This window comes from Lissotriton helveticus, chromosome 10, assembly GCF_964261635.1.
Source record: "Lissotriton helveticus chromosome 10, aLisHel1.1, whole genome shotgun sequence".
Taxonomy (NCBI): Eukaryota; Metazoa; Chordata; class Amphibia; order Caudata; family Salamandridae; genus Lissotriton; species Lissotriton helveticus.
In genome coordinates this window covers 197,754,670-197,782,317 of record NC_136071.1, presented here as the reverse complement: position 1 = coordinate 197,782,317, position 27,648 = coordinate 197,754,670, and the positions used below count along the sequence as shown (strand labels likewise).

Here is a 27,648-nt window from a genome sequence, read left to right as displayed (position 1 = left end):
GGCATAGGTACACCAGGGGTCTCCCATGGGCTGCTGCATGTATTATGCCACCCATGGGAGACCACTCATACCGTGACTAGAGGCCTGCCATTGCAGCCTGTGTAAGCTGGTGTTCGCACCATTTAAGACAGAAATAATTTTCTTACTTCTGTGATCACTGTACTTGAAACCTATGTTACCCTTAAGGCAGGTCTTTCAATCCTGAAGCAGGGTGCTCCGTTCTAAGTGTGAGGGTGCCTCTGCATTAGCTTAAAAAAACCCACAACCTTTGGAGTCCATTCTCCCAGGTTCTCAGTACATCAGCCAATATGAAACAGAGTGGCCATGCGTCATTACGTGATGGCTATCTCTAAATTGGCTATAACAAACCCTGTCATGTTTGGTATCAAACATGTTGGAATCATGCCATCACACAAAAACTATGTGGGAGGTATGATTCCAGGCATTGTAATGCTCCTCCGGGAGGCCCTCAGTGCTCCTGGTACCAACCATCCAGAATCGGACAGCAAGCTAGGGCTGCTGCCGACCTGAGACACAATTCTGCCCTCCTGCTGCTGAGCCAAGCTCAGGCAGGGGAAGGCAGAACAATAGGTATCCTGTCACAGGGAGCTGTGACAACCTCCCAGACAGGCTTTAGTGTATTAGTGCAGCGTGGGGGCACTTGCCAGCGCCACTCAGACTGTTTGAAGGGCACATTTGGTGCCCTCCTTAAATACTCCATCTCAAACAAGTTCAGGGAGCCATTGACTCTCAGCACTGGCGTGAAACTGAACAAAGGACATGGGAGTATCCCCCCCACTGTCCAGCCCCTCCTCTGGGAGGGACCCCTGAATCATCCCAACCCTTTCCTTAGGGTACTTAAGGGCTTACCTGAGGATGGGTCCCTAGATTGGTCGTCGGATTCGATTCAAATCAAACTCCGAGTCCTCTTCAACTGCCTGGACATCCTGATCGAGTCGTGCAGACCGCGTCGGACTGACAGCATCGGACTTCGCCTTTAGAACCGAGACTGCAACCGGGAATACTCTGTCTGTTCTCTACGTTCTGCAATCCTGCTGAACCGTCAGTGTCCGTGCTCCGTACAGGTCCCTTCCAAGTCATGTGGACATCCAAAGACTCCCGAAGGAATCTCCCTTGGAATGAAGGAGTCACTCCCTTGCATCCACAGGCACCGCAACACTGCTGACCGATTGCTGATCCTGGTCTTCCACTGGGTCAGTAACACAGGTGACGGTCCTACTGCTTCTTCGAGGCCTGCACTGTGTTCATACTAAGTCTGCAGCCAGTGTCCCTCGTCGACACGGCCGGAACCGCATCCCTGTGCACCGCTTCGGCTGCCCATTGCCAAGGCTGGACGACACTTGTCTCCAGAGATCTTTGGTCCCTATCGAGGGTCTTCTTCAACTCCAGTGGGCTCGCCTCCTTGCTCGGGCCTACTCTGATTCCCTTGCATGTAGTGAGTCTGTTGGACCTTGCTAGTCCCGACACCGCACCTTTTCCTCTTCTGCCACGTGTTGCCAAGGCTTATTGGTGCTTCTGCTGGACACCGACCCTCTGGATATTGCCATCCGATGTGGGACAGCTCGTTCACCATTCCTTGTCACACCAGTGTTTACAGGTTCTTCTATTCTTGAATCCAGCCTTGGATTCCTCCGGGCACTTTCCATTTCTTCGCCAGCGGCATCTTCCTGAAGTCCTCCAAGAGTTCAACTTCGGTTGTCGATGCCACTTCACACCTATGCACCCGGATTCCCTGGTGTAGGTATCTTGGTTCCTAGGGTATCCACTGGGAGCGGGGTGGCTCTCCAACCTTCTGTCTTCGACAGGGTTTCTTCAGGTCCACTAGGAAGGGTCCTTCTTTAAAATTGCAACCGTGGCTTACCCATTGACTTGAATTGAGCACGCAGTCGTGTTCCCACTCTGCACCCGGCTTCCATGGGGTTCCTGGTTACTAACCTCGGGTGGTTCCTTGGGTCCCCAGTACTTCTACATCTCCTAGGTATAGTCTGGACTTGAGTCGTTGTTCGCACACCACTATTTAGTATATGGTTTGCCCCCCCACCCCGCGATCACTGTGTATTTCTTTACAAAGTATTGCGTGCATTGTGTATATCTCTGGGTAGGAGATATGTGTATATGTTAGTGAGTGTCTTATAATAAATACATATTTTCATAAATACACTGTGTTGTTCTTTTTCACTTAATCACACCGACCCATCTCTCTCCTTCCCTTCGCAGTCAGTCACCTAAAAAATTGTCAACACCCAGCTGACAAACTTAATCGAAGAGATCTCCATCCTCGACCTCTCCCAATCCGGATTCCACAGCAACCACAGCACAGAGACCGACCTCCTCGCCGCCGCAGAATATATCTGCACGCTCCTTGACCAAGGCCACAACGCAGCCCTCATCCTACTCGACCTCTCCGCAGCCTTCTACGCCTTCTCCCTCTGCACCCTCGCAGCCAGACTCCACGACGCCGGAAAACAGGGAACCGCCCTCTACTGGCTCCTCTCCTTCCTCGCCGGCAGATACCACAGGATGAGACTCCCGCCTTTCCTCCCTAAACCCACAGAGATCAACTGTTGAGTACCACAAGGGTCACCGCTCAGTCCCACGCTCTTCAACATCTACATGGCCCCTTTGCCCCCATCGTCTGACACTATGGACTCAGCATTGTATCCTACACCAATGACACCCAGCTCATCCTCTCCCTCACGAAGGACCCCGAAACTACCAGACTCAGCTTCCAAGATGGACTGAAAGACTTCACAGCTTGGATTAGCAGCAGCTGTCTGAAACTCAACTCGCAGTAGACAGAAGTCCTAGTTATCGGACCCTGCCCCTCTGCCTCCCCCCCCCATGGACCATGCCCAGAACCTCAGCATCATACTCTACTCCTCCCTCACCATGACCTGAGAGATTAATGCCGTCGCCTCCACCTGCTTCAACATCCTCCGCAAGACCTTCAAGTGGATGCCCACCGAAGCCAGAAAGACAGTCACCCACACGCTCATAACTAGCAGACTGGACTACGGAAACGCCCTCTACGCTGGAATCAACAAATCCCTGCTACACAAACTCCTGACCATCCAGAACACCGCAGCCAGACTCTTGCTCGGCTTCCCACGACATGAGCACATCACCAAACACCTGCAAGACCACTGCTGGCTCCCCATCAAGAAGAGAGTAACCTTCAAGCTACTCACCCACGCCTACCAATCCCTCCACAACATCGGACCCTAATACCTCAGCGAAAGAGTCTCCTTCCACTTACCCAAAAGAAACCTCTGCTCTGCCGACCACGCCCTGGCAGAAACCCCACGCATCCGCAGAACTAGAGCGGGTGGAAGAGCCTTCTCTTACATCCCGGCCAAAGCCTGAAACGAGCTCCCAGTCAACATCAGACGCTCCCCTACTCTGCACACCTTCAGGAAGAGCCTCAACCTGGCTCTTCGGCTGAACCGGAGCTGCACCACCCGCAAGCCCCCCACCCTCCAGAGCCTTGAGACCCTCACGGGTGAGTTGCGCGTTTTTAAACCCCCTGATTGATTGAATCTATACCAATAAGATTGTGATTTGGTAAACACAAGCTGCTTTACACTCCTGGACTAAGCCTGAAGGCTGCTCTCCACAGCTATGACATAAGAGAGCTTTCTAAGCTTGTCTAAGACCACTAAAATCGCCAGAAGTGTTGTCTGGATTAGTGCAATGTGCTACACTTACATAAGTGAACAACATATATTAAGCCAGCTTCCTACAGGAATGAAAAAGTCAAATGAGATTCTTGGAGTGGTATAGACCATGTGTTTTGACTGTTTACAGAATTTGTAGGTATTTTGTTTGTAGTTTCCACTTTACTCTTTTTTTTATTTTTTTTGTTTTTTACCTGCTCTATCGTAATAAAAAGGTTTGATTAAATAAGATTTGGGCATTTATTTAAATAAGAATAAATAAGAGATTAAATAAGATTTGGGCATTTCTGTTGCAGCGCATTGACGCTAGAGGATGAAAAGAGAATGCTGGCCATTCTTATCAACGGCTTCATCAAAATGGTGAGTGGTGTATGGAGTAGTATACTACAATAAAGGGCAATGCTGGAATGCTTAATAGAACAGACATTGAAAACATGGGTAGACATAAAAGCATTTTAAAATATTGCTAAATTATAGTTTGGCCACCACACGTCCTTACTGAATTGTTAGGCCTATATTTTCAGTATTCTTCTTTAAACTTTTCATGACATGGTACACTCAGTGTGTTGTGGAATTTCAGTTCCTTTTCCAATTGCTTGGTCTTTAATGTGCAGATTTAGATACCAAACCCTGATTACTGGATTAAGGAATTTAGTGCCCGACAGCCATGCTTTAGCAAGACTGTGATGTTTCCAATGGGCACTGAATATTTCCATCCCATTCCTGTGTTCGGTCAAACATTTAATTTCAGCACTTTGTAGTGATACCTTTAGTCTTTCAGCTCTTTTCATTGCTAGTTAAGGTCATATTGCCATTTCACAGAAATAGTGCCACTCCATATATCCACAAAAGGCTGTGGTGAACATGGCTATTAAAATAGCAACACACTAAATTTAACAAGGCCGATAGTGGAAGAAAATGTATCCTAGTTTAGAGATCACATTGTTTTCAATGTTTTATGATGAAACTGTGCATTTTAAATGTAAAGCAAAAAATGTTTAATGGTAAGAAACTTGTCTGCGTCATCACCATCTTCAGCAAAAGAGGTAATTTATGGACTTGTTGGGAGCGTGTCGGGTCATAATTCCCATCCATATGGTGGTTTGTCTTTGCCTTCCTTTATGATCCATGAGGCTCTTACCTTACTGGACATCTTGTTCTTTCCTCTTCACATTTGGAGTGGACATACGAGTGCTCTGTGTACCAACTACTGGGAGTATTATCTACATCCTTGGCCAATCTTGTAACTGTGCAGTATTTGTGATGAACGATGATATTGCCCTCAGGTTCCGGGGTATTGGGATTATCAATAGGTTATCGAAGATACTCATTTGTGTTCCTGAAGGCAGCAAGCTGGACAGTCCAGTCCAACAAATTGGCTATGATATGGCTACTGCAAGTTTTTCAGTAGCCTTAGGAACAAGGTTAACCAATTCATTTACTCTTAAAATATGTATTGTATTGCATTGTAATTGTATTTATATAGCGCTTACTACCCCTGACGAGGTGTCAAAGCGCTTTTTCGGCGAGTAGCAGGCTACTCTGGAACCCATACAGGATTAGTGGTGAATTAGTATAGTGAAAATATGAAATAAATTTGAGTGGTGGATATGTTAATAAGTTATTTGGATTGAGAAGGATAGTGGAGGGATAGAAAAGGGAAAAAGGTTTTTATTTATACAGCGTTTGCTACCCTTGATGGGGTGTTGAAGTGCTTTTTCGGTGAATATGAATAATCCATAACACACCAGCTTGAATGAATCAGCTCACAAAATCTTGCTGCCCGTTAGTTGAGTTGCTGGGTGTGTGATTGACCGTGCCCACAATTGGATGAAGTTAAAAGTAGAGTCCAGTCCCCGTCCAAACTCATGTCTCTTTCAGTCAGTAGATTGGAATTATTGCAGGGCTGACTCTGTAGTGTGGTTTATGGGCGCCTCTTTCTGCGTGCATGTTAAGTTAGTATGACTTATTAGGAGTTTAAACGCCATTTTTCCTTTTGCTGCTTTTTTGCACACAACACTGCTTAGTTGTTTTTGCAGAGTTAGCTTTCACAAAGGTCTATACATGAGAAAAGGTTTGTTTTTGACATCTCTAGACATACATAGTGTCCCCAGTCTGTACAGTGAGTGCTGAGCCACCAAGGTTATAACGTGCGAGCCTGTTTATCGGCTTGTCCGTGTAACACATTCTAGACACAACAATTTGGCAGCTGCAAGCCGAGTAGGATTCTGACGCCTTTATCATAGCACACTACACAGAATTGAACACACTTGGAAGAATCCAGGCATGCAGAGAGACGAACCGATCCTAATGTAATTTACACTTACTGAGCGGACAGGTAAATGGGGTCCCCCTAAGACAACTCCAGAGACCTTCTACAGTTTTATAATACCTAGTTCCTAGATAGGGAGGATGCTTTAAATAGGCGCTTTTATCACCTGTTTGCACTATCATTGTAATATGATTCCTCCTTTTGTATTTTATGGAATTGTAACCAATCTGTCCGTATTATTCTTATCCATATGTATGCTTATGTTGATTAAAATACTGCGCTTGAGATCACGTCGTTAAAATAAACATTTTAACCTTACTGTGTCTCTATTTTACTCCATTTTAAAAAATATATATTTTTATTAAAAGTTTTTTCAACCATTTTCATATATCACAGCACAGCATAATATAAGACAACCAAACAAATGCAGACATAAATACATTGACAGTTCAAATAAAATACAATGGACTAACTGCTATCTAGTATAAGCAAGCCGTGGGCAGACAGTTAGCTCACCTTAGTCAAACTAAAAGGTAAAAGTAAGAAGTGAAAAAAAAAAAACACAAAGAACAAAAAGAACCGCAAAAAGCCCAAAACAATTCCAGCCTGAGCATGCTTCTATTACATAATACATAAACAAGAGAAATAAAAAGAGAAACATGGACGAAAAAAACAGCACAAAGCGCAGGACCGTCTTGTCAGTATTACGTCTCAAGATCGCGGGTTGGCGTCTGCAAAAACGACGCCAACCCGCGATCTTGAGACGGATTCATTCCGAGACTGATTCATTCATAGACCGGAGACCGCCTCCTGCGAGCTTCCCTACCTGACTGATCCCGGTAACCCGCACCGCCTTTAAGACGCCAATCCGTGATCGGAGTTGGATTACTTCTAAGACCGACCGCCTTTGTCGAGCTACTTGACTGTCTTTTTCAATTATCTTCGCCGGATTCGTCCTCTTCATGATACCGGGAAGTGTACCACGAAGATATCCACTACTCCAATTCCCATCTGGTACCACCTTACCACGTTCGGTGCCAATGACGATCATCCAGGGGTTCTCTCTGCTCAATTGATTCGGTCTTGCAGATACCACGACTGTGGTTATGTGTCCCTCCAATCCTGATGAAGACCCACCAGCAAGATAACCACTGATATCTGCATCCCTGAGGGTCGAAACGTCGATATCTACTTCCGTGTGTCATCTCCATTCCCCACTGTTTACATTTATTGGATAACTTGGAGGATGACTTATTTCGAACATTCTTATGAACATTTTGTGTCTTATTTTTTCTGTACATAGTGTGTAACTCTGTCAAACGATTGACAATTGCTTATTTTACTGTCACTTATAAATCGCCACTTTCTTCCTCACTAATTCCCCACCTTCACTACACCATCCCATCCCCTTCCCTCTTTGGGGCACCACCAAAACGAGTGATCTACTATTGTGTGTATTTATCTTTGCATATTCGATACGCATTCCCATTGTGAAGTAAACAATGTGGTTTCAATTCATGTGTTCTTGATTATTTTTCAATTGTGTGGTTTTATGTTCCATTGCTACTGGGACCCTTTCTCCTTACTTACTTAACTACCCAGGTCCCCGTACCTTCCACTGGGTCAACCCCCCCTACCAATAATCTGCTGTGTTGGAACAGCACCATTCTCGGTGTAGTGTGTGGCTGGTGGCCTACTAAGCAAGGATGGCAGTGTCCTTTCCCCTCTGTCAGCCCAGCCGGCTTGTTCATGGTTGGTGTTGATCTAGAGAAACAGAGGGAACCCCATCACCACCTGAGGTCGTAGTGGCTTTTGCAGCCTTGGTCCTTTCCCAGTCCCAATTACAAAACCCACCACCCAAACAAGATGGGCGCTGAATCCTGCTCTTAACTGTGAGCATTTATTCTTTAGTACAGGCCTCTTTGTTGATGAATGGTTTCCATCTGCACTGTAGCTCTTCATGTAGGTTTTTCTAGTTCTTGACGCTTCTTGGCACTCTGCTTCTTCAGTGGAACTCTTGTAGAGTTGAGGACCAGGGCACCTTCCCATCACAGGGGTACACAATTCAGTCCACGCTGCAGGGACACTTCATTGCTGCCAGGCCTCATCCTCGCAGAGTGTTGCAGGTCCTTACATCATGTTGCAGAAGACTGCTTCAGTTTATTCTTTCCTTCTGAGCAGCATCTTGCTTGTGCTGGAATCCATCCTGGTAGTCTTGGCTAAGTCCCCGGGTTTCTAGTCCTGAACCTTGCAAGGGGAGTTTGCAGTAGTTACCCCAACCCTAGAGTACAGCAACTTCCTTGGTCGACAGTAGATTGTGATGCAGAAGCCTCAGCACGCTGGCTGTGGATTTTACTGCTTGGGTTGTTCCTCAGGCCCTGTCACATACTCCAATCATACTGCTAATGAATGATGGCCCTGTATCAGGATGACATTTGAAAGTGGCATCCTTGAGACTCATGAATTTGCTACTGGTCTGGGGTTTTGTCACATCTTTGCACCAAATGTCAGATAGTAGTTGTGTAACTGCGAGAACAGTTCTAGTCATTCTTGCCTTTTGCCTTCCACTCTGATGTATCCAGCCATGTTCTTGGCTGTTAGACATTAGCATTAAGGTGGGGTGGAAGTGGGAGTCTCGTCACAAGAGACCCAAAACAAGACTACAAAAAACGGGAAGTTAAAACTTGTCGCACTTCATTACCGGTTACTCTGTGGTAGGTAGCCCTTCCGAGGTACAAAAGGACGGGAAACTCACCTCCCTCCATTTTAGGTGCCACTATTAAGTAGAAAAGCAAAAAAGATTGCTACGTGTTTCTGACGCTCCCCATGGATGTATCACACACACAACATACATTTCCCACAAAAAGGCCTTCAGTACACCTGCATTATTGTCATGTGTTGGGCGGCTATGGAGGTTAAAAATCAACAGAATTTCCTGTAATGCAGGTCCATTTTACCATTACAGCACTTTTTGTTTATTTTTCTTACTCACGAATCCCCCACTTTGATTTGGAATACTTTATCTAGTGTTTTTTTAAGAAGACGCAAAACGAGAGGTGGGCTGGATTGCTATGCCAATGGTTTAGATAACGTTTCTATGTTCACTTACGTTAAGCATACACGTTTTAGGCTATTAGGTGTTAGGTTTTTTGAGAAGCAAAGCATACTTTGGATATTTTTTTTCATTTGTAATCTGAATTTGCATTGGTTAGCCTTGGCTTTCATCTGTCATTGCACTATAATGTTTCATTTTAGTGCTCTACTTTTATGACGAACACAATCTGATGTTGTTACCTTCTCTATTCCTGACCCAGGTTTCTTTTGGTCGTGACTTCGAGCAGCAGCTGAGCTTTTATGTGGAGGCCAGGTCAATGTTCTGCAATCTGGAGCCGGTTCTTATCCAGCTGATCCACGTAAGCTCATGCTTATTATTCCTCTGTTACTGTGCACTTTCAGCCTCATACTTCTTATTATACAGCTGTGGGAAATGGTTATTTAATAGAACAAGGGAACCCAGTCAGTTTGCTTAGGACCGTGGGTATCAATCTTATCAGAGGAAACAGTGGTCCTTTGCATTTAAATTAACATGCAAAGAATAAAATATAGGCCATGATGGGAAACTATATTTTTGCCTGTATCCAGCCGGACACAGGTCTTTATTTTGTAGTAATTCACAAATTCAAGAAATAATGACAGTAAGGCATAATCCTGTACCGTAGCAAAAAGGACCGTGAATGAAAGAAGGATAAGGAGTGTTAGGGTTACAGGCAAAGACTGAGCAAAAAATTGGCCACTTTTTAGATCAGTGAATTATACTTAAGTGTTGCCAAACTGTTGAACACAAAGCTATTATACAACATATTAAATTGTGCAAACAGTACAAAGTAGTCGACGTTTCGATCTATGTACTCAAAATTAAGTGAGATCATCATCAGGACCAAGAATACAAACATTTGCCTGGCATTTTACATTCAGAGCCACCTGTTTCGGGGGGGGGGGGGGGGGGGGAATAAAAGGAGAGAAAGACACACAAATAATAGTTGTATTAAACATGAATAGAAAAAGGAGAAAGAGACTGACTGACATACTTGCTCAAGTTTGTGCATAATTTATCCAGTATATTCGGAATTGGCATACCATGCATTGGCATTCTGTGTTCCCATCCAGAATTCTAATGGACAGCTCGCATGTGCTCTGGTGGCTTGCTGACCTCAGTGCGTGGTGAACTATCGGTGCATTCACACATGTCTGGTTGACATCCGTTTTGAATCATCGTGATAGCTTATGGCATACATATCCCTATAGGTGAAGGGGAGTAGATATTGTGCAGTGGCGTATGGCGTTAATATCAACATGCCGGCTTGTTTTGTGCTTACCCGAATGGGAGCAGCTCAGAGTTGTAGCTATATTTGCTTTAATTCGTAGCGGCGTCTGCTGAAGAGAAAAGTGGGGGCAAGGGTTGTAAGATACCCATGCCGTACTGTGGAGGTGATATGGACGTTAATAAGGAGTACATAGTATACCTTAGCGATTGCGTGTTGAGTTTGGACGCCTTCTTATTGCTTGCGAACCGAAGAGGACTGGCTCTATCGGTAGGGGTGAGTCCTGGTGCTCCAGAGGTGTGGAGTCGCTACGGGGACCAGAGAATAAGGGAACATATTTAGGACTTTTATTTTTAAAGTTCCCGTCATTATTGGCATTGCTAAAATTGATAGCCTGAGAAATGAGGGTCCTTACCTTTTGGAGGAGAGTATGTCGGGGGCAACGATGTGCACCGAGTTCCAAAGGGGTCTGGCTTTGTCGGAAGGGGTGAGTCCTGGTGCTCCTAAGGTGTGGAGTCGCTGTGGGGACCGGAAAATGAGGGAACATATTTCAGACTAAGATTTTAAGGATCCCGCCAGTATTGACAAAAACGATTGCCTGATAGTATGAGCGTTGAGGGTCCTTACCTTTTAGAGGAGATTTTGGCGTAGGGCAACGATGTGCACCAAATTCTTTCATACACGGTCCTTTTTGGTACGGTACAGGATTATGCCTTACTGTCATTATTTTTTAAATTTGTGAATTACTACAAAATAAATACCTGTGTCCGGCTGGATACAGGCAAAAATATAGTTTCCCATCATGGCCTATATTTTATTCTTTGCGTGGGAAATGGTTAGCCATCTGCATGTCAAGGTGAGCAATTGGCAGAGCCTTGAACCAGCCTTCAGCACTGAGATCCTTTGTCTTTCTTATTTCCAGAAAGTATTGCATATTTTCTTCCTCCATTTTACTTTCACTTTTTTCTTTTCTTTTTTTTTATATAGTCTTTATTGGTTTGCAGAGGATTAACACATTACATCAAGACTACTTGGTAGCAGTATTTGCATAATATTATCCCAACAACAATACAGGTTACCTGGGCAACACCTCGAACACCCCCACCCCATCCCTGCTACTCGTTCTATAGTATAGAAACATCAACATGACACATAGTTATCCTATTTGGAACTAATTGATGCAAACACAAACTTCCGCCTCAGCGGATAGCATAAATATCCCTTCAGCCCCTGGTTTTCTTTCATCCTTTGTATATGCTCATCTCTCGGTAATCGATTCTCAGAACACCCATCACACCTATTTAGTATCCCTTCTTGAGCTAGGCCTCCGAGCTTTCAGTATCAGTGCCTCGCAAGTTTGACTTTTGTGCCCATACCGCTAAATCACCTAATAGGTGCTCATCGGGTCTCCAATGCTTCGTCCTGACTTCTTCTGCTACTGCTTATTCAGACATATCACGCAATCAATCATCATAACTGGGGGACTGTGATCCCATCCATTTTATAGCAATTCTATGCTTCTTAAGCAGCAATCCCAGCATGAGGAACTTAAGGCTAAGTTTCTTTTCAACGGGACAGGGAGCAGTCCCAGCAGTATCTCCTGAGGTGCGTGTGGATCCTCCCAGGCAGTTGCTCTAGTTAAACTTTGCACTACTTCTCCCCAGTAAGGCAACAGCTGGGCGCAAAGTAACGCCATATGTGCAAAGTTTGCAGTAGGGGTAACCACACCTGGTACACTGGTCAGAGCATGTGGTATATATGTTGTGGAATATCCTAGGCGAGTTATACGTCTGAGTTTAGTTGTATTGTATTTGTTTAAATTGTGCATTGGAGCTTACGGTGCACACACACCCATATGAACCTTTTCCCAGCCTTGCACAAAGAGGGTCTCATCCAACATTTCCTCCCATTTTCATGTGCCTTATGCAGATCCTCCCTCAATGCACGGTATATATGTGATTTCAGTCTCCAACCTCCAGATAGTTCAAGTAGCATTGTCCATGTACATGAGGGTATTGGCTCCGCTGAGAAAACTTGGCCATATCTCTCGGGCCGTTGCCGATATCTTGATGTGTTGTAGATATTGACCCACACCCTATGCAAATGAAGCTATTGTGTCGTCTTGTGTAATAAATTGGCATATCGTGTAAAGATCTCCCAGGATCTCGCAACCCCTTCCTGCTATTTCTGCACAGACATCACCTCTGCACTAGTCTTAAATGGATTTAGTGCCCAGAGCGGCATATCATGTGCATAAGGCATGCAGCTCAGAAACCCCATGACTGTCTGCTCCCACACCGGCCCACTTGTCGTATCAGTTCCGGCATTCCCGCCAGCACCCAGGCTCCACTCTTGAGCAGCCCTGGAAGTGAATGGCCTCCATAAGAGCCCTTCAGAAGTCTTTTCTGCCAACTGTCTCCTCCATGCAGCCAATGCATTGTGTGTTGAGGGTGAGCTGCAAGATAATAGAGCTCCATATTCAGGAATTCTATCCCTCCCTGGTCCCAGGTCTGCTTTAACAGATAGCCCCCCTCTTTTTTTCTCAGTAGCCCAGAGGAGGTCTACAATCAATTGATCCGATTCAAGAAAGTACTTCCTAGGGATCTCATATAAGGTAACATGCAGGGTGTATAAGCACCGTGGCAATTCCACCATCTTAACCAGTGAGGCTCTGCCCATCAGCGACAGCGTGAAGTCCTTCCAAAACCGAATCGACGCCCTGAAGCTTTCCAGCACTCTGCCCACATTCGGGTCCAAGTATTTCTGTTTTGTGTAGGCTATCTTGATGCCCTGATATCATATCCCCTCCAGACCCCATGGGAGCCCCACCACCGGATGCGCCCCAGGGCTTGTTGCAGCCAGGCCTCCTAATGGCAGTAGTTGAGATTTATGGGTGTTCACAAAGAAACCTGACACCTCCCCAAAGGGCCTCAGTATGCTCAAAAGCACAGGGACAAATTATCCAGGGTTGTATACGCACAATAGGGCGTCATCTGCATACAAGGGCACGATGTATGTTGTCTCGCCCACTTGGATCCCCCAGAGACACAGTGTTGTTGCAACAGCGCTGCCCCATGCTCCATGGCCAGGGCAAAAAGCAGGGTGATAAGGGACATGCCTGTCTGGTACCTTGGTGCAGTTGAAAGTACGCTAACACCACACTGCCTGTTTGGTTCCTTGCTCCTGGGTCGGTGTAAAGCAGGTAGATCCAGTCTATATACTATAACAGTATACCTATAATATACTATAGGTAGACACAGGAGCAATCATGTTGCTAGTAGTCCGCTCAGTAGTTCAAAGTCCATGTGGAGGATTGTGAATGGGTTATATGACGGCACATTTCTTCCAGCCCGGTTTCAGCACCATCACAATGAGAGCCTTGTGCATGGTATCAGGCAGTTGCACCCACTGCAACACTTCCTGGTAGATCTGAAGTAGTCGTTCAACAACATCATCTGCATATTTGTGTTAAAATTCAGCCAGGAGGGAGTCTGTCACCTCTGTCACCTCCCGGTGTTTTCGCGGGTTTCTGCCGATGTAGTGCTGCCAGAAGCTCCTCCCTCTAAATGGGTTTTTCAAGGGCTGCTCTCTCCTCAGGTCTGTCTCTGCTAGGAAGGCCCTCCCATAATCCTTCAGTTCCCCAATGCGCTCAGCATACGCTCTACTTAGGTGGACTCAAAACACTTTATTGATCGCTAGCTGGGTGTTGACCAAGGCTTCATTCGTGGCGTGCAACATCAGTACAGGTTCCTGTGAGTCCTGCTGACACACTAGTCAGGCCAACATAGCACCAGTCTTGTCTCCCTCTGCATGTAACCGCTGTCAGTGTACCCTATACGTGTATTTCTCGAGTCTGCTAATAGTTCCCTACAGGTTCGCTGCCAGTCTTCAGGGGAGCTCCCGCTCTATAATAAGCATTCCGGACCCCTTTGCACCATTTGCTCTTGTTGGGCCCCGTATGACGTCTTAAAACAGATTCCCCCCATTTATTACTTTTATCATGTCCCAGTCCTGGGCTCGGCTACTCAAATCTGCCCCAGTTTTCATGAAAATAATGGGACATTTCCTCTTGCATTGTGGCCCTGAATGGTGGGTCCGCCAGCACCTATGCATGAAAGCTCTATGAAGACACCACAAGGCGAGTGCCCCCTCTCTCCAGGGACACCAGGAGTGGTCAGATAAGTAACGTGCTAAGTAGGAAACCTCCCTCACTTGTTGTGCCAGATCAGTGGAGACTACACAGCAGTCTATACAACTATGCGTCCCTGTGGCAGGGTTATAGCTGGAGAATACTCTGGAATTGGGGTGTTTTTCCCTTCAGATATCTAACAGGTTATAGCCCTGCATTATGTCTAGCAATTGTCCTGTCATGTGTGGCTTTGTGTTTCTGTGAGGCGGTTCAGTCAAGCACTCCCATCAATCACACAATTACAACTACCTCTGCTGTCTGGTAGGGCGCAACAGCTGCTGTCACCGCTGCCAAGAAATGACCACAATCAGTATTAAGAGCATATATGTTCAGTAGGCTGATCTCTCGTCCATCCAGAACTCCCCACAGGATAACAAGCAGCCCTAAGGGTCCACAACATGTCCTCTATGATGGAAAGGCACTCCAGGAGCCACCCATATCAGAGCACCCCGGGCATAGCCATAGTATGATGTTGCATATGGTGTCCCCTCCACCTCCTGTGGAGACTCAGGATACAATCCCCCCATACATGAGTCTCTTGTAAGAATTCAATGGAGACCCAGTATCGTTTGAGGTAAGAGTGTACTCTGGGCCGTTTTTCCAACTGTACCAATCCTCTGACATTCCACGTTGGAAATTTAAATACCTTCCTCACCAACATTCACTCTCCAGTCAGCCAACCAGAAATCTGGGCATCTGGGCACGCTCCGCTACTGCAGATCGTCGGGCCCCAATCACATCACACACCATAGCCTCCATCCATATGAGCAGCTGTCATTTCACCTAACCAACAATAGGAACAAATCTTGATCCCCTTGTAACTCCCCCTACCCCATGGGCTGTAACGAAAACTTGCACTTTTAAATTACTAGGCAGTGCAAAAACTGGTGTGTTGCACAACCTTCCTAGTGTTGTGTAAACTTATCAAACCAAAAATACAAACAGCAAACTACTAATAGCTTCACTTGAGACCAGCCCACTATGGTGGCCACAAGGCAATTCCTCAGATCAGCCTCCCCAGCGTACGAACCCTTCGTCCCTATTGCCAGCCCAAAGTATCATAAAATGCATATCGACAGTCAGGCAACCCCATACCCCCTCCTAGATTTACCTTCACCAAGAGAAAACATTCTTCGGTGTTGCTAAGCGTAAAGTACTAATTTTGTGCTGGCAGAACCCTGCCCACCTCCCCAAAAGTATCCCCCCTCTCCCGCACATAGGGACATTTTGCACAAACTTAGCTGCATTCAAAGATCTAAAGTTGCCGCTGGCGGAGTCACCTATGATAAGCGTAAGAATCGAAGATATCTTGGGCATGTTAATTCCTGAAATTCCTGAGAGAATAGTGACACATATGGGCTCCATGAGTCCCCAAATTGTTGCCTTCCCAGCCAGGGACATAGTTATCTTCTCCATACCTAGAATGTGTCACAGGCTGTGTGTGCATGTTGTGTGTGTGGGAGTTTTGGAAGTGCCCCAGAGGCTGAGGATATTTTGAGTGGCTGTCCCCAGTGCCATACCCATCTGACAACCGTGTTTAGATTTCAGGGGTATGTGAGTGGGTTTGGAAGACCAAGCAGTATGTAGGCAGAGAAGCGCGGGAGTTGAGTATCCAAATGTCTAGCTAAGTCATCTATGAGTTGTGACCAGTATTGTTGAAGCTGTGGGCATTCCCACAATGTGTGCCTCAAGGCCCTCTTTCCCCCGCAGCCTCGCCAGCAGTGTGCGCTTAGCTGTGGGCTTGTTCCTGTGGAGCCTTACCAGTGGTATAGTACCACTGTGTAGCAATTTTAGTGAGTGTTTCCGTGAGGGCGTTGCTGCTAGCTGTTTGGCGAGCCCTATATGAGATGTCCTCCCATTCCTTATCACTCAGGGTCCGTCCAAGTTCCCCCCCCCACCTCGCCCGTCCCACTTTATGTGTGTGCCTATTAGTTTGAAGTAAGAGAGCATATAGTTTAGATATGAGGCTTTTATCCGATGTTTTGGCAAGGAGCCATTTCTCGTATTGCGTGAGGTGAGGTTGAGCATTATGGCTATTTTGGGGGGGTGTGATCCAGTGTCTGAGTTGAAGGTAGTGGAGTCTTTCAGATTCCAGGAGTCCATATTCTTCGCGCATCTGGGGAAAGGAGAATATGCCCTCAGTGTAGCAGAAGTGACCCATGGAATGAGAAGCCGATTGTCGCCATTCCACGTACCTCAACCCTCCAAACCCCTGGGGAGAAATCTGGATTATCCAATAGGTGGGGGGGGGTGCACCGGGGATGGGAAATTGGTTAGTCCATCGTCCCAAGCTATCATAGTCACCCGTGTGACTGGTGAGAGATATAGATTTGGTGGTCTATGAGCTTTTGGTAGGAAGGGAACCTTCCAGAGAGATGAGCCAACAACTGCCCTGTCCTGGATGAGCCAATGCTTTTCAGTCTCAGGATGCCCCCACTCCACTAGGTAGCATAGGCGCCCTGCCTGATAGCAGAGGTGGATGTCCAGTATTCCCAGGCCTACGGCATCCGGAGGAAGGTGGCTTAAGGTCTTCATACACGGTTTCTTGCCTTGCCAAATGAATTGAGCTACTTCGGTCTGGAGTTTAGCGATCATGCCTGGACCATTGGTCTTTAAACAGTGAAAAAATATATCAGTTTATATATAACTCTAGTATAAATAATTTCGCAAACAATTTTAGTTAAAACAATAATCCGTTAAAAAGTCCAATTTAAACATAACATCATTGCCATATTTCATATAAAATTTAAATTAGACGCATTACACTTCATAGTCAATAAACATTAACCTTCCAGCAGGGATTTTTCATGTCTTCTACCAGAATCAAACTAAACTCCTACTCCATTGATATTATCCTTCATTTCACATTATGGCTTTTGATTATTAATTACCCAAGTGCGTAATACATTTTATATCTCCAAGCATTACTGCAGTCATATACCTTCCAATAGCTATTGCAATATCACGATTACACATATCAACAAGAACTTCTATGGCTTTGGCACGATTCTCGATTCCATATTTTAAAAAGATGGGGCATAGAATCAGTTTCGCAATGGTAGTTCTTTTAAACAGTCCACTAATATATGCAGAGTATCACATTTTGTACCCAATTCACAAGTACATTTTCCATCAGGATGGATCATTTCCATTTTTATTCTCTCATTTGTTACCCATGGATTAATACCAATTCTTAATAATTCATACCTAAACCGTCGATTTGGAAATATATATCCAAGTATGGAACTAGGTTTCTTTCTGCCAGTAGCTTAACTTAAATTGCACTGATTTTTTTGGCTCTCAAGTCCTGCCAATCCTTTACCCGAGGTCATTCCTTCCCTAGGATTCTTAATTCCCCCTTGGCAACTACTACTTGTAATGTCTGTTAGCATGCTCTCACGCTCAAATTCCCGCCTCCGACTGTCTGCCTCTCCTAGACCTGCTCCACAAATGGGCTGAGTGTCTGTGTCGCAGGGGAAGTCGCTCCTGATTTTGTCCATCTCAGGGATGGAACTCCAGTCAAAGTATCCACCCAGTCAGTTGCCCTGCCTGCCAAGAAGTGCACCTTCCCTTCGTGCATCTTCCCTTCATGCACCACTCTTAGTTTTTTGGAAACATTAGGCTGTAGCGCAAGTTATGGTCTCTCAATCTTTAACATCCATTAATGTTTTGCGCTGGTTCTGGACTCTCTGGGTGTAGTCTGGGGAGACAGCTATGGGGCGCCCCTCAAAGGTCGGTGGCCTATCCGTGCGCACATGCTGCAAGATTGCATTGCACCCAAGCCAACCGACCACGCACGCAACCTGGGCTTCATCCTGGACCCCCCCCTCTTGATGACCAGACAAGTCAACGCCGTCTCCTCATCGTGCTTCAACACCCTGCGTATGCTTCGCAAGATCTTCCGCTGGATCCCGACCGAGACCAGGAAGACTGTCACCCAGGCACTCGTCACCAGCCGACTGGACTACGGAAACGCCCTCTACGCCGGAACCACAGCCAAGCTACAGAAAAGACTCCAGCGCACCCAGAACGCCTCCGCCCGACTCATCCTGGATGTCCCCCGACGCAGCCACATCTCCAGCCACCTGAGGAACCTACACTGGCTCCCCGTCGACAAGAGGATCACGTTCCGGCTCCTCACCCACGCACACAAGTCTCTCCACGACCTGGGCCCCAAGTACCTCAACGACCGCCTGACCTTCTACACGCCCACCCGCCAGCTACGGTCCACCAGCCTCGCCCTCGCAGCCGTACCACGCATCCGAAGAGCCACCGCCGGAGGAAGATCCTTCTCTTACCTGGCTGCCAAGACTTGGAACTCCCTCCCCATCCACCTTCGGCTGACCCAGGACCATCTCGCCTTCAGGAAACAACTCAAGACCTGGCTGTTCGAGCAGTAGCATACCCCTCCCCCCAAGCGCTTTGAGACCCTCCCGAGTGAGTAGTGCGCTATACAAATGGCATGATTGATTGATTGATTGATTGATTGAAGTTAAACAGGCTAGCGATGATGTCCATGGCAGAGCACCCGAGCAGCAAAGGGACCAGCGCTTAGTGAGCCCTTTCGATTATAAAGAATTTTGATAGTTTCTGCAGGTGCATAAGTTTGGTAAGCTAGCCCTCAAGGAAGCTTTCCGCCTACTGGCCCTGTGCTTTTTCGGAAAATCCTTTTTATCACAATTTATTCCTCCTGGATTTCTCCTCAGAGTCTTCAAAACGTTCCTACTGTCTCACCGTTTACTTCTGCAAGGAGGACACTGTTTCTCGCAGTGTGGTAAACTCCCGTTGCAGTTCTATATTACCTTCTGTGTTCGTTACGTGTTTCGCCACCTTGCGGAGGTCAGTTCTAAGAAAGTTAGAAAGTCCATTTTTGTGACCGTTTCCGCTTGTTAACTCTTAATGGCCTCCAGCAAATCTAACAGTGATGGGTCTCAGGCGGTCTGCGCTGCAGCCGGAGTCTCCATGTCTCTCACTAAGTCCATCACCCGGCCTCTCCGCCATAGGGATAGCGTGGGTGTAATTAACTATTTTGTTGTTCTGGGCCGCTCTCGCCATCCTGTCCTTCACCCTCTGTGGATCAGTGCAAGGCGTGTGTCGTGCCGGGCCCCAGTTATACTGCAACGCACGTCACAAGGCCAAGCGAGGTCAGGACCCACCCGGATTCTCCCACAGGCTTATGGCTCTATCTTCACCGGGGAGCTATGAGTCCTTTCAAGGGTTCACAGCGTTCCCTGCAGGCCAACACACACTGTATGAACAGATTTGGGCCATCTTTTATATTGCTTTCGCGTTCAGAACCTTAGCCCTAAGCTAACTATGGTAGCTTAGAGACTCTTGGATGAAGTCTTCCTGGTACTTTCCTTCCAGTCTGTTATTCACTTCCTTGAGCTTTCTCAGGACACAAAGATTTTTCATAAAGTTTGTCATGTGAAATCAATTTACTACTCGCATATGAGTTGTTAGGTCAGAGTGCAAAACCTGTTTTAACATGAAGGTTTATATAGGTTGCTATAAATTGACTACAGATTTAATTGTATACGTGCTCTGAATTAAATAATCGCTGTGGGAGAATATAAATTGAATTTTGAGATTATGCTTACAAATAGATTAATGCTCTTCCTCTATTATGCAGTTTGTACTTCATATATTATGCACATTGCACTTTACGTTATACATGCTGCCTAAACCCCATTGGATAATCTGTTTTTAATTTTTTTTCTATATATGTGTTTTTAATCTGTTTTTAAAATGCATTTTCATTCTGTATGTACTTTTATGGATGTACTAAACTCCGAATAAAGATCATTTGAATTGAATTGAATTGAGGTTGCTATATGTTCATGGGCAGATTGCAAGACTGAAGGGTACAATTAGCTGCCAGATTCTTCTTGAATAGAGAAAACGTCTCTGCATACCATACTGTGTTGGGCAGTGTTCTAAACAGCTGACAGCATGCCGTACATGCAAGTGTTTGGACAATTGCTTGCCTTGGCAGTTGATGAAAGGATTTAAAGTATTGTAGTTGGATTGCATACAGACAGCAAAGTGCCTGATGTATGAATCAGATTAAATTTCCCCTATGTCCAACAGGGCCCAATATACCTCTCTTTGTCAATGACCGCAGAAAGTAAAACACGTATTTCAGGACAAGGGATCTGGTGGTACGCATTGGAGTTCTTTTGAAGCAGGCCTTGAAATCTTTGACTTCTTTAGGTCAATCGAAGTTCCCTCTGGCAAAGTTAGGAAACTTTCAAATTGCATAGGTCTGGAATAAAGTGCTGACATATGCAATACATGTTGATGTTCGAAAGAAACTTTGATATGTCTGTCTAACACAGCGACAGAAACTGAAAACAGATGAGATTAATACAATACATAAAACAACTTTTCCGATTTTAGCCCTCCAAAAGTAATTGGTCCATTGTGGCTCAACTTTGTGTAGATGTAATTCTGTCCTACTCTTTTCTCTTTACATGGTGCACAGCAACCTGTGTATCATGGCACCAATTTGAGAGGAGTAAAACGCATGCTATAGGCGTGACTGCATAACATGGAAGTTACAGCGATTGGTGGACTAAGTTCTCTGCAACATAAATTGCACAGACCCCCACTGAAATAAGCAGCCTTACAATAAGAGTGTGTTCTTAAGGGTGAAACCTTTTCTTACAAGAAATATGCTCTATTTTTCTCATGAGGGGAGGCTAAGTCCCCAATCACCTGCTGTAACACCTCCACCACTTATATTGGTTGTTGTTGATCTCTGAATTTTTTAATTTATGAGGCAATTTGCAGGGAGCTGAGGGACCCCTCACACTGCCGTGGTAGGTCTCCCCTGGACACTCCCTCTGTTTTCTAAGTTCTGCGAGATGCTATATTGGATGATCCACCATCCCAATTCCGTCCTACCACTTAGGCCCTGACTAGTAGCAGCATTCTAGTGTTTTGGGGTGCGGTAGCTAGACCCTGCGAGTATACTTTTGGGGCTCCCTTTCTAAGTTAAGTCCATTGGCTTTAGTAAATTGAGCCTCTTTGTGTTTACAATATAGTGATTGTGAACATCAGAATGTGTGCGTAGGGAAGATGGCTTGCAAATGTCTTTAGTGTGCCTGCCCTTAGTGTCACTCCTGAATGACTGTGCACATTGGTTTGCTCGAAATAGTGAGTGGAGGATCAAGGAAGGCTGCCGCAAAGTGCGAAACAAAAAGGACAGCCCCATGTCCCACTTTCTCTTCTCCTACTCTTTATATCCACTACTAAGAGGGATACACGGGGTTTGCAGTGAGACCAGGCTCCTGTAATTTGTACAAGGGCATATGCGAATAGGCATGAATCACCAAAGTCCATTCTGGAGAGAAGGCAAGGGACTTCCTTCCCAGAGGCTCCTGTGAGGAGGAAAATGTTTCTAAAACCGGATTGGTGAGTATTTTAAACAGGAATGATGCCCTGACTCTGATTGGCGTGGCCTGCTGCTCAACTGTCAAGAGCTTCGCATGTAAGCTGGAACTTCGCTCAAGCATCACACAAACATTAAACAGAAGTGTGTGGACCTTTATGGATTGTGGTTGGGGTATTGCTATCCTCCATTTTAGAACATGGTGTATAAATCTGATTAGCGGTTGTAATAGATACATATTTAAAAATCATTTCACGATGGTGTGGTACCATGGCACCTGTTTCACTGCGGCTACTTTATGCTGCCTTTCAGTTTTATTTTTCAGAAAGATTCCAGTTTTTCAACCATTTAGTGCTCCAGAACCTATACACTGTGTGTAGATCCAGCGACCCAGATTTGTTATTTGTTACTTTGTACATATCTTTTGTTGTATCAACGTGTTGTCTTTTTCTAAATTTCAAAACATCAACCTCAACATTTACATTGCGTCTATGATAATTAGACTGTACTGTATCCTGAATCAATCTCAATCCACTTTCTGTGAACTATGCCCCTTCAACAGATACCGCAAGAGCTAAGGATGCTTAGGAAGCCCACTGTCCATCTCAGATCGAGTAGCAAGGGAACACTAATAACCTCAATCACCCTTGGTTGTTCTGCAATTAAAAGTACTGACAATGAGTAGACACATATTTTGAACAGTATTTTTTTTCTATTGGAAACCCGTCCAAAGAAATGTTCACACATAAGTGTTTTTTTAAAGTTGAAGATGGATCGACATGCAAATGTTGAAAGTAAAGAAGCGGATAGACTGTGCAGTAGAAAGGAAAATAGTTGCTCCTCCGGGTCATTTAACATAACCCAGTTCTTATTTGCTGCTACCACACTGCATGCCTCTAGACTCCAAGTCTGGCTCCCATGGGATCAGCGCAGTGATTGGCTGCCAGCAACATGAGAAAAGTTTGGCTGGCAGCCATTACAAAACTCCGGGACTAAGTCCTCTGTCTTGAAGTTTTAAAAGAAAAATAATATAAGGGGGCAGGGTCTTTTTGAGATCATTCAGGGCTGGCACTAGACCCCAGTATGGCTTCAAGCAACAGGTTTGCTCCCTCACTCTGCCAGCTGGTGATGCGCTTATGTGCCCTGTGATATTGTCCATTTCTTACTGGACTGTCCCGCCATACGCCCCTTCTGGACAACAGTGGGGGTCTACGCTCTTGGAGTCTATGGATGTGTCCCCGCCACTACTTCTTCTCAATGATCTGGCTGATCTCCCCCAGCTGACCCACCATGCCTGCTGCTGCCGCCGCCTTCTTGTTCCCGCCCTCGCGGCTGCCAAGATCTGTGTCCTGCGACATTGGCGTTCCACCCAACTGCTGTCACATGAGGAATGCAGCTAAATCACTTTGAAAGAACCATTGTTTTCTTTCTGATGAATTTTCCCAGGTTCCTCATTGGGATATGGGGTAGCCCTATTTTTGTTCAGATAGCTTGGAGTGGTTGTCGCAGGTTTGTTTCAATTGCCGAATCATATTGCTCTCATGAAGGAGGCATATCATAACTTGTTACAATAATAGTATAAAAAAAAGTGCAAAACCCTTTCAAGTCCAGATTTTAAACGCAGGCAATTTCCTGGGTGTGGGCAATATTAAAATCCTTAATCCTGCTCCCCACTTTCAACACCATGTATATTAAAGGCAAGGAATCTGCGATTTTGGACAAACCTTGAAGCTGCTCATTCTTTCCAGTCTGCTTGTGAGATACATAGATGCAATAGTCAGCCAATCAAGGAACTAACAAAAAGTGATAACCTCACTGCGGAGCTGGTAACATAGATCAGCTGTGTAGTTTTAAAGGATGCACAAGGCTATGCTTATTCTACCTGAATAGTACTAGGCAGCCAATGCAGATTATTTAAGTATGGACATAGTAATCTTCGCATGTCTCGCAGACTAGATGTTTGAGTAACTGTCTAGTGAAGCAACTGAAGCCTCTTATAACTAGTTGTTGCTCTCTGTGAAATGCTTACAAATAATCTAACTATATTGACACAAGCGACAAGGAATAGTGAGCCCGGCTAGGCACCATAAATCTGAGTAAATCTTGTAGCAATCATAGGAATTAAGAAACCATTCTTGCTCCTCAAAATTGAACTTGGAAGTTGTATTTTGCATTGAACTGGATTCTTACTATCAGGAGCCTCTGTGCCACAGGGAGAATCAGATGAATAATGCAGAAAATATCAACCCCTACCCTGCCTGTGCTGACATCCATTAATTGCTTCCTTGGTCTTCTTTTGAAGAAGCCACTGCCACTGCCCCCCTCCTACAGGGCAAAAAAGGCAAACATCGGAATTGATTAGTAAGGGCGGCTTCACATTGTAATGTGAAAGACATAGGTTTATGCTGTATTGTGATACAGTTAGTACTTCAGTCTCTACATCCTAATGAAATGAAACCGTGGACAAATCCAAACTTTAAAGTGTCCTGGTCTAACCAGGACCAAAAGGTTATCTGAACTGAGGATCATCTCTTGATTCAAGTAATCCAAAAAACATGCAACTCACCTGAATGGTATTCTTCACCTCGCTACAGTGAGCCTCCCCAGAATTGATGAGCCTATCGAAGAATACCAAACAATCTAATACAAGTGCATACCACTAAAGGTGCCTGTCCACATCTACCAGAAAGCAAACACAAGGAGATGATGGATGGAGTGCTGAAACTTTTCAGACACTCACCCCCAGTCACAGATCTGGGTTGAATCAATCGTCATTCTTTAGCTCACTTCGCCACCTCAGTTCAGACCTACAGGAAAACATGAGCCAAGCAGGAATGGTTGTCCAATACCACTATAACCACTGCAGCATCTCACCATCACAAGTGTGTTGATTGACTAAACTCTAATCTAGGCCGCCTCTTTCGACTACACTGTTCTTGACTTCTACTCTTCCGGGCCATTCAACAAACCACCCCTATATTACCTTGGTGACTTTTTTCAGGTTTGATACCCAAACTGATGTTCCACCAATAGCACTAAACTCAGTTCCATCTATACTTGGAATCAGCCCCTCTCCTTCCCATACACACATCTTTCCTAACTATTAACCTTATTTTTACCCACAACACAGCCCTCTAAAACACCTCACCCGAGAAGCTCAGTTGATTCTACAACCATTCAATTCATACCCATCAAAAAGCAGATGCAGGCTACAAGCGCCCAACCCCCATTTTATCCATACATCGAATATACCCATAGTACCAAAGCCAGCACACAATACCAGTGGTGTTCCATCACTGAGCCATAGCCATTGTCCCTACTTGTCACTATGGAACAATATGTTGAAAATCGACATATTGTATACACTAATACCATTGCAATTTTATGCCCTACAAATCGACAGTCCGCAAAGGGGATCTCTCCAGAAATGCATTAAGTGCAGCTCGTGCCCCAAAAAAGAATCCGATTCCATCAGAAATGCAAAACCACATAATGTTCAAGTCTAACTAAAGATATTCAACAAGCTCAATGCTTACCATAACCCCTCCTGAGACCAACTTGCAGCTATTGAAGATCCAATCAACTTTGTGTGATCAAGTTGCAACCTCTTCAACAATTGACAGCAGTATTAATTAAATTCCTTGACTTCATGCCACCAAGGCCTAAAAAACCCTGCATCATTATGTAGGCTTCAACTGATCATAGACAACAAAAACATCCTCTATTCAGAGTCCATTGCTACTACTTCTGTGCTGGTTAGTGGGATGCCGTTTATATCTGGTGCCTTTTAAACATGACCTGTCATCATCACCATAGTTAGGAAAACAGTCGGAACACTGCAGTCTAAACCACGAGTGTTCCGACCCAGCAAGCTTAACCACTCTTGTCTTAAACATGCATTGCCTTAACCTCATGTGCGTGAGTAAGGCAATGCGCAGTTCAGCTGCTGGCTGCATTGGACGGAAGCAGGAAGACCACGCAGAGAGACATCTGTGGTGAGGTAAGTGGGGCTGGGGGTATTTTTGTGGGCTGGGGTCAGTCTGGGGTAGTTTTGTGGTCTGGGGCGTGGGTCGGGGTAGTTTTGTGTGCTGGGGTGGGTCGGATAGTTTTGTATGCTTGGGGGGTCGGGGACGTTTTCTGGGCTAGTAGGTGGGTCGGGGTAGGTTTCTAGGCTGGGGGTGGGTCAGGTTAGTTTTCTGAGCTGGGGGTGGGTCGGATCAGTTTTGTGGGTGGGGGTGGGTTGAGGTTAGTTTTGTGGGCCTTGGGGTGGTTGGGGGTATTTTTCTGTGCTGGGGTGGGTCAGGGTAGTTTGGTGGGCTGGGGGTGGGTCGGGTTAGTTTTCTGAGCTGGGGTGGGTTGGGGTTAGTTTTCTGAGGTGGATTGGGGGTAGTTTTCTGGCTTAGGGGGTTTGGGGCTAGTCTTCAGGGCTGGGGATATTTTTCAGGGCGGAGGGGTCAGGAGTAGTTTTCAATGCTGGGGGGTGGAGTTGGAGTAGTTTTTAGGACTGGGGAGGGTCGGGGAAGTTTTTTAAAATTAGGGGTTAGGGTATTAGACCTCAGGGCAGGGGGAGGAGAAGGGGTAGTCAGGGTAGTTTTTAGTGCTTAGGGGAGGGCGGGCAGTTTTTAGGGCTGGGCTGGGTTAGGTTGAGGGTCATGGTTTTAGGCCTCCGGGCAGGGGGAGGGGACAGTGTAGGGGTTTGGAGGGGGTAGGGATATTTTGACCTCAGGAGGGGAGGGGAGTTTGTAGCTTAGGGCGGTGGGGAGGGGGTTTGCGACCATAGCACTTTACTGTTCATGCCTTTACCACTAAATTACGTCATTATTAAGACCTCATTGTTTATGCATGCATGGTTAGGGAAACCCATAGTTGTGGTTCTCTAGTTTCATAATATGCTCAAAAGCTATTGTCTGATGTGAGCATGGACTTTCAGAGGAATGGTCAACTCTTGCCCAAGACCACTAACTGTATTAATCACTTGTACCATTGCCCTTTTAATGTGATTCATCTCATTCGCTCCAATATCATTCTCACCTTCTATAGAGTGATGCTGGACAGTTGTTGTTGTAGTCTTTGCTGCATCACATTGTTAGGTAACTATAAAGACCTTAGAATACATGCATTTGTTGTTCTGAGCATAGACTTTAAACGCCTTCCCTGCTGATCTTTGGGCCCTGGTTCTTAAGACACGAATGCTCTTACACCATTTAGAAATCAATGTTTAGTGCACAAAATGTGGATGTTGGTGGTGGTGTTAATACCAGCTGCTTGAAGTACAAAATTGTTCTAATCATTACTGGGCTTCATCAAACCGGTTGTGATGGAAAAAGGGGGTCACAGCAGATGGCAGCTTTCTAAACTCTGACTTGTCCCACACTATCTGGACTCCACCATATCCTGTGAGATGCTATGAGAGGAGTCTGACTGCAGCTTACAATGACCCGTCTTTAGTTTAGGGGCATTATGGGCAATTCATGTTATATCAAATTAAGGGTAGGAGTCTGGCCCATGTCTTAATTGACTATTGCAGAAATACTTTGATGGCAAGTGATTGAAAATACACTTAATAGATTTTATAAAAAGTGCAGGTGCTCTGCCTAGTCAATTAGCCAATAGTTTATTGATAAATTGTTTTGATTTTATCTACCACACAGTGAGCGGTTACTCAACGACAAAGTGAACCTGGGGCTGTTCAAAGCAACCAATTTTTCGAACACTCTTCCTGTGAATAAACAAAAATCTGGATGGTGCTCTTGTGCTAAGACAACATTCTAAATCTC

General features: G+C 45.5%; 1 protein-coding gene across 2 annotated transcripts in view; it reads left to right on the top strand.

Moving 5' to 3' along the window:
- Nucleotides 1–27,648, top strand: part of VPS35L (VPS35 endosomal protein sorting factor like) — a 479,692-nt gene that overhangs the window by 278,057 nt on the left and 173,987 nt on the right. For both annotated transcript variants that reach the window (XM_078665104.1, XM_078665105.1), the window contains exons 23-24: nt 3,992–4,055; nt 9,282–9,380. In XM_078665104.1, the coding sequence (XP_078521230.1) occupies nt 3,992–4,055; nt 9,282–9,380 (163 nt within the window). The remainder of the gene's footprint in view (nt 1–3,991; nt 4,056–9,281; nt 9,381–27,648) is intronic.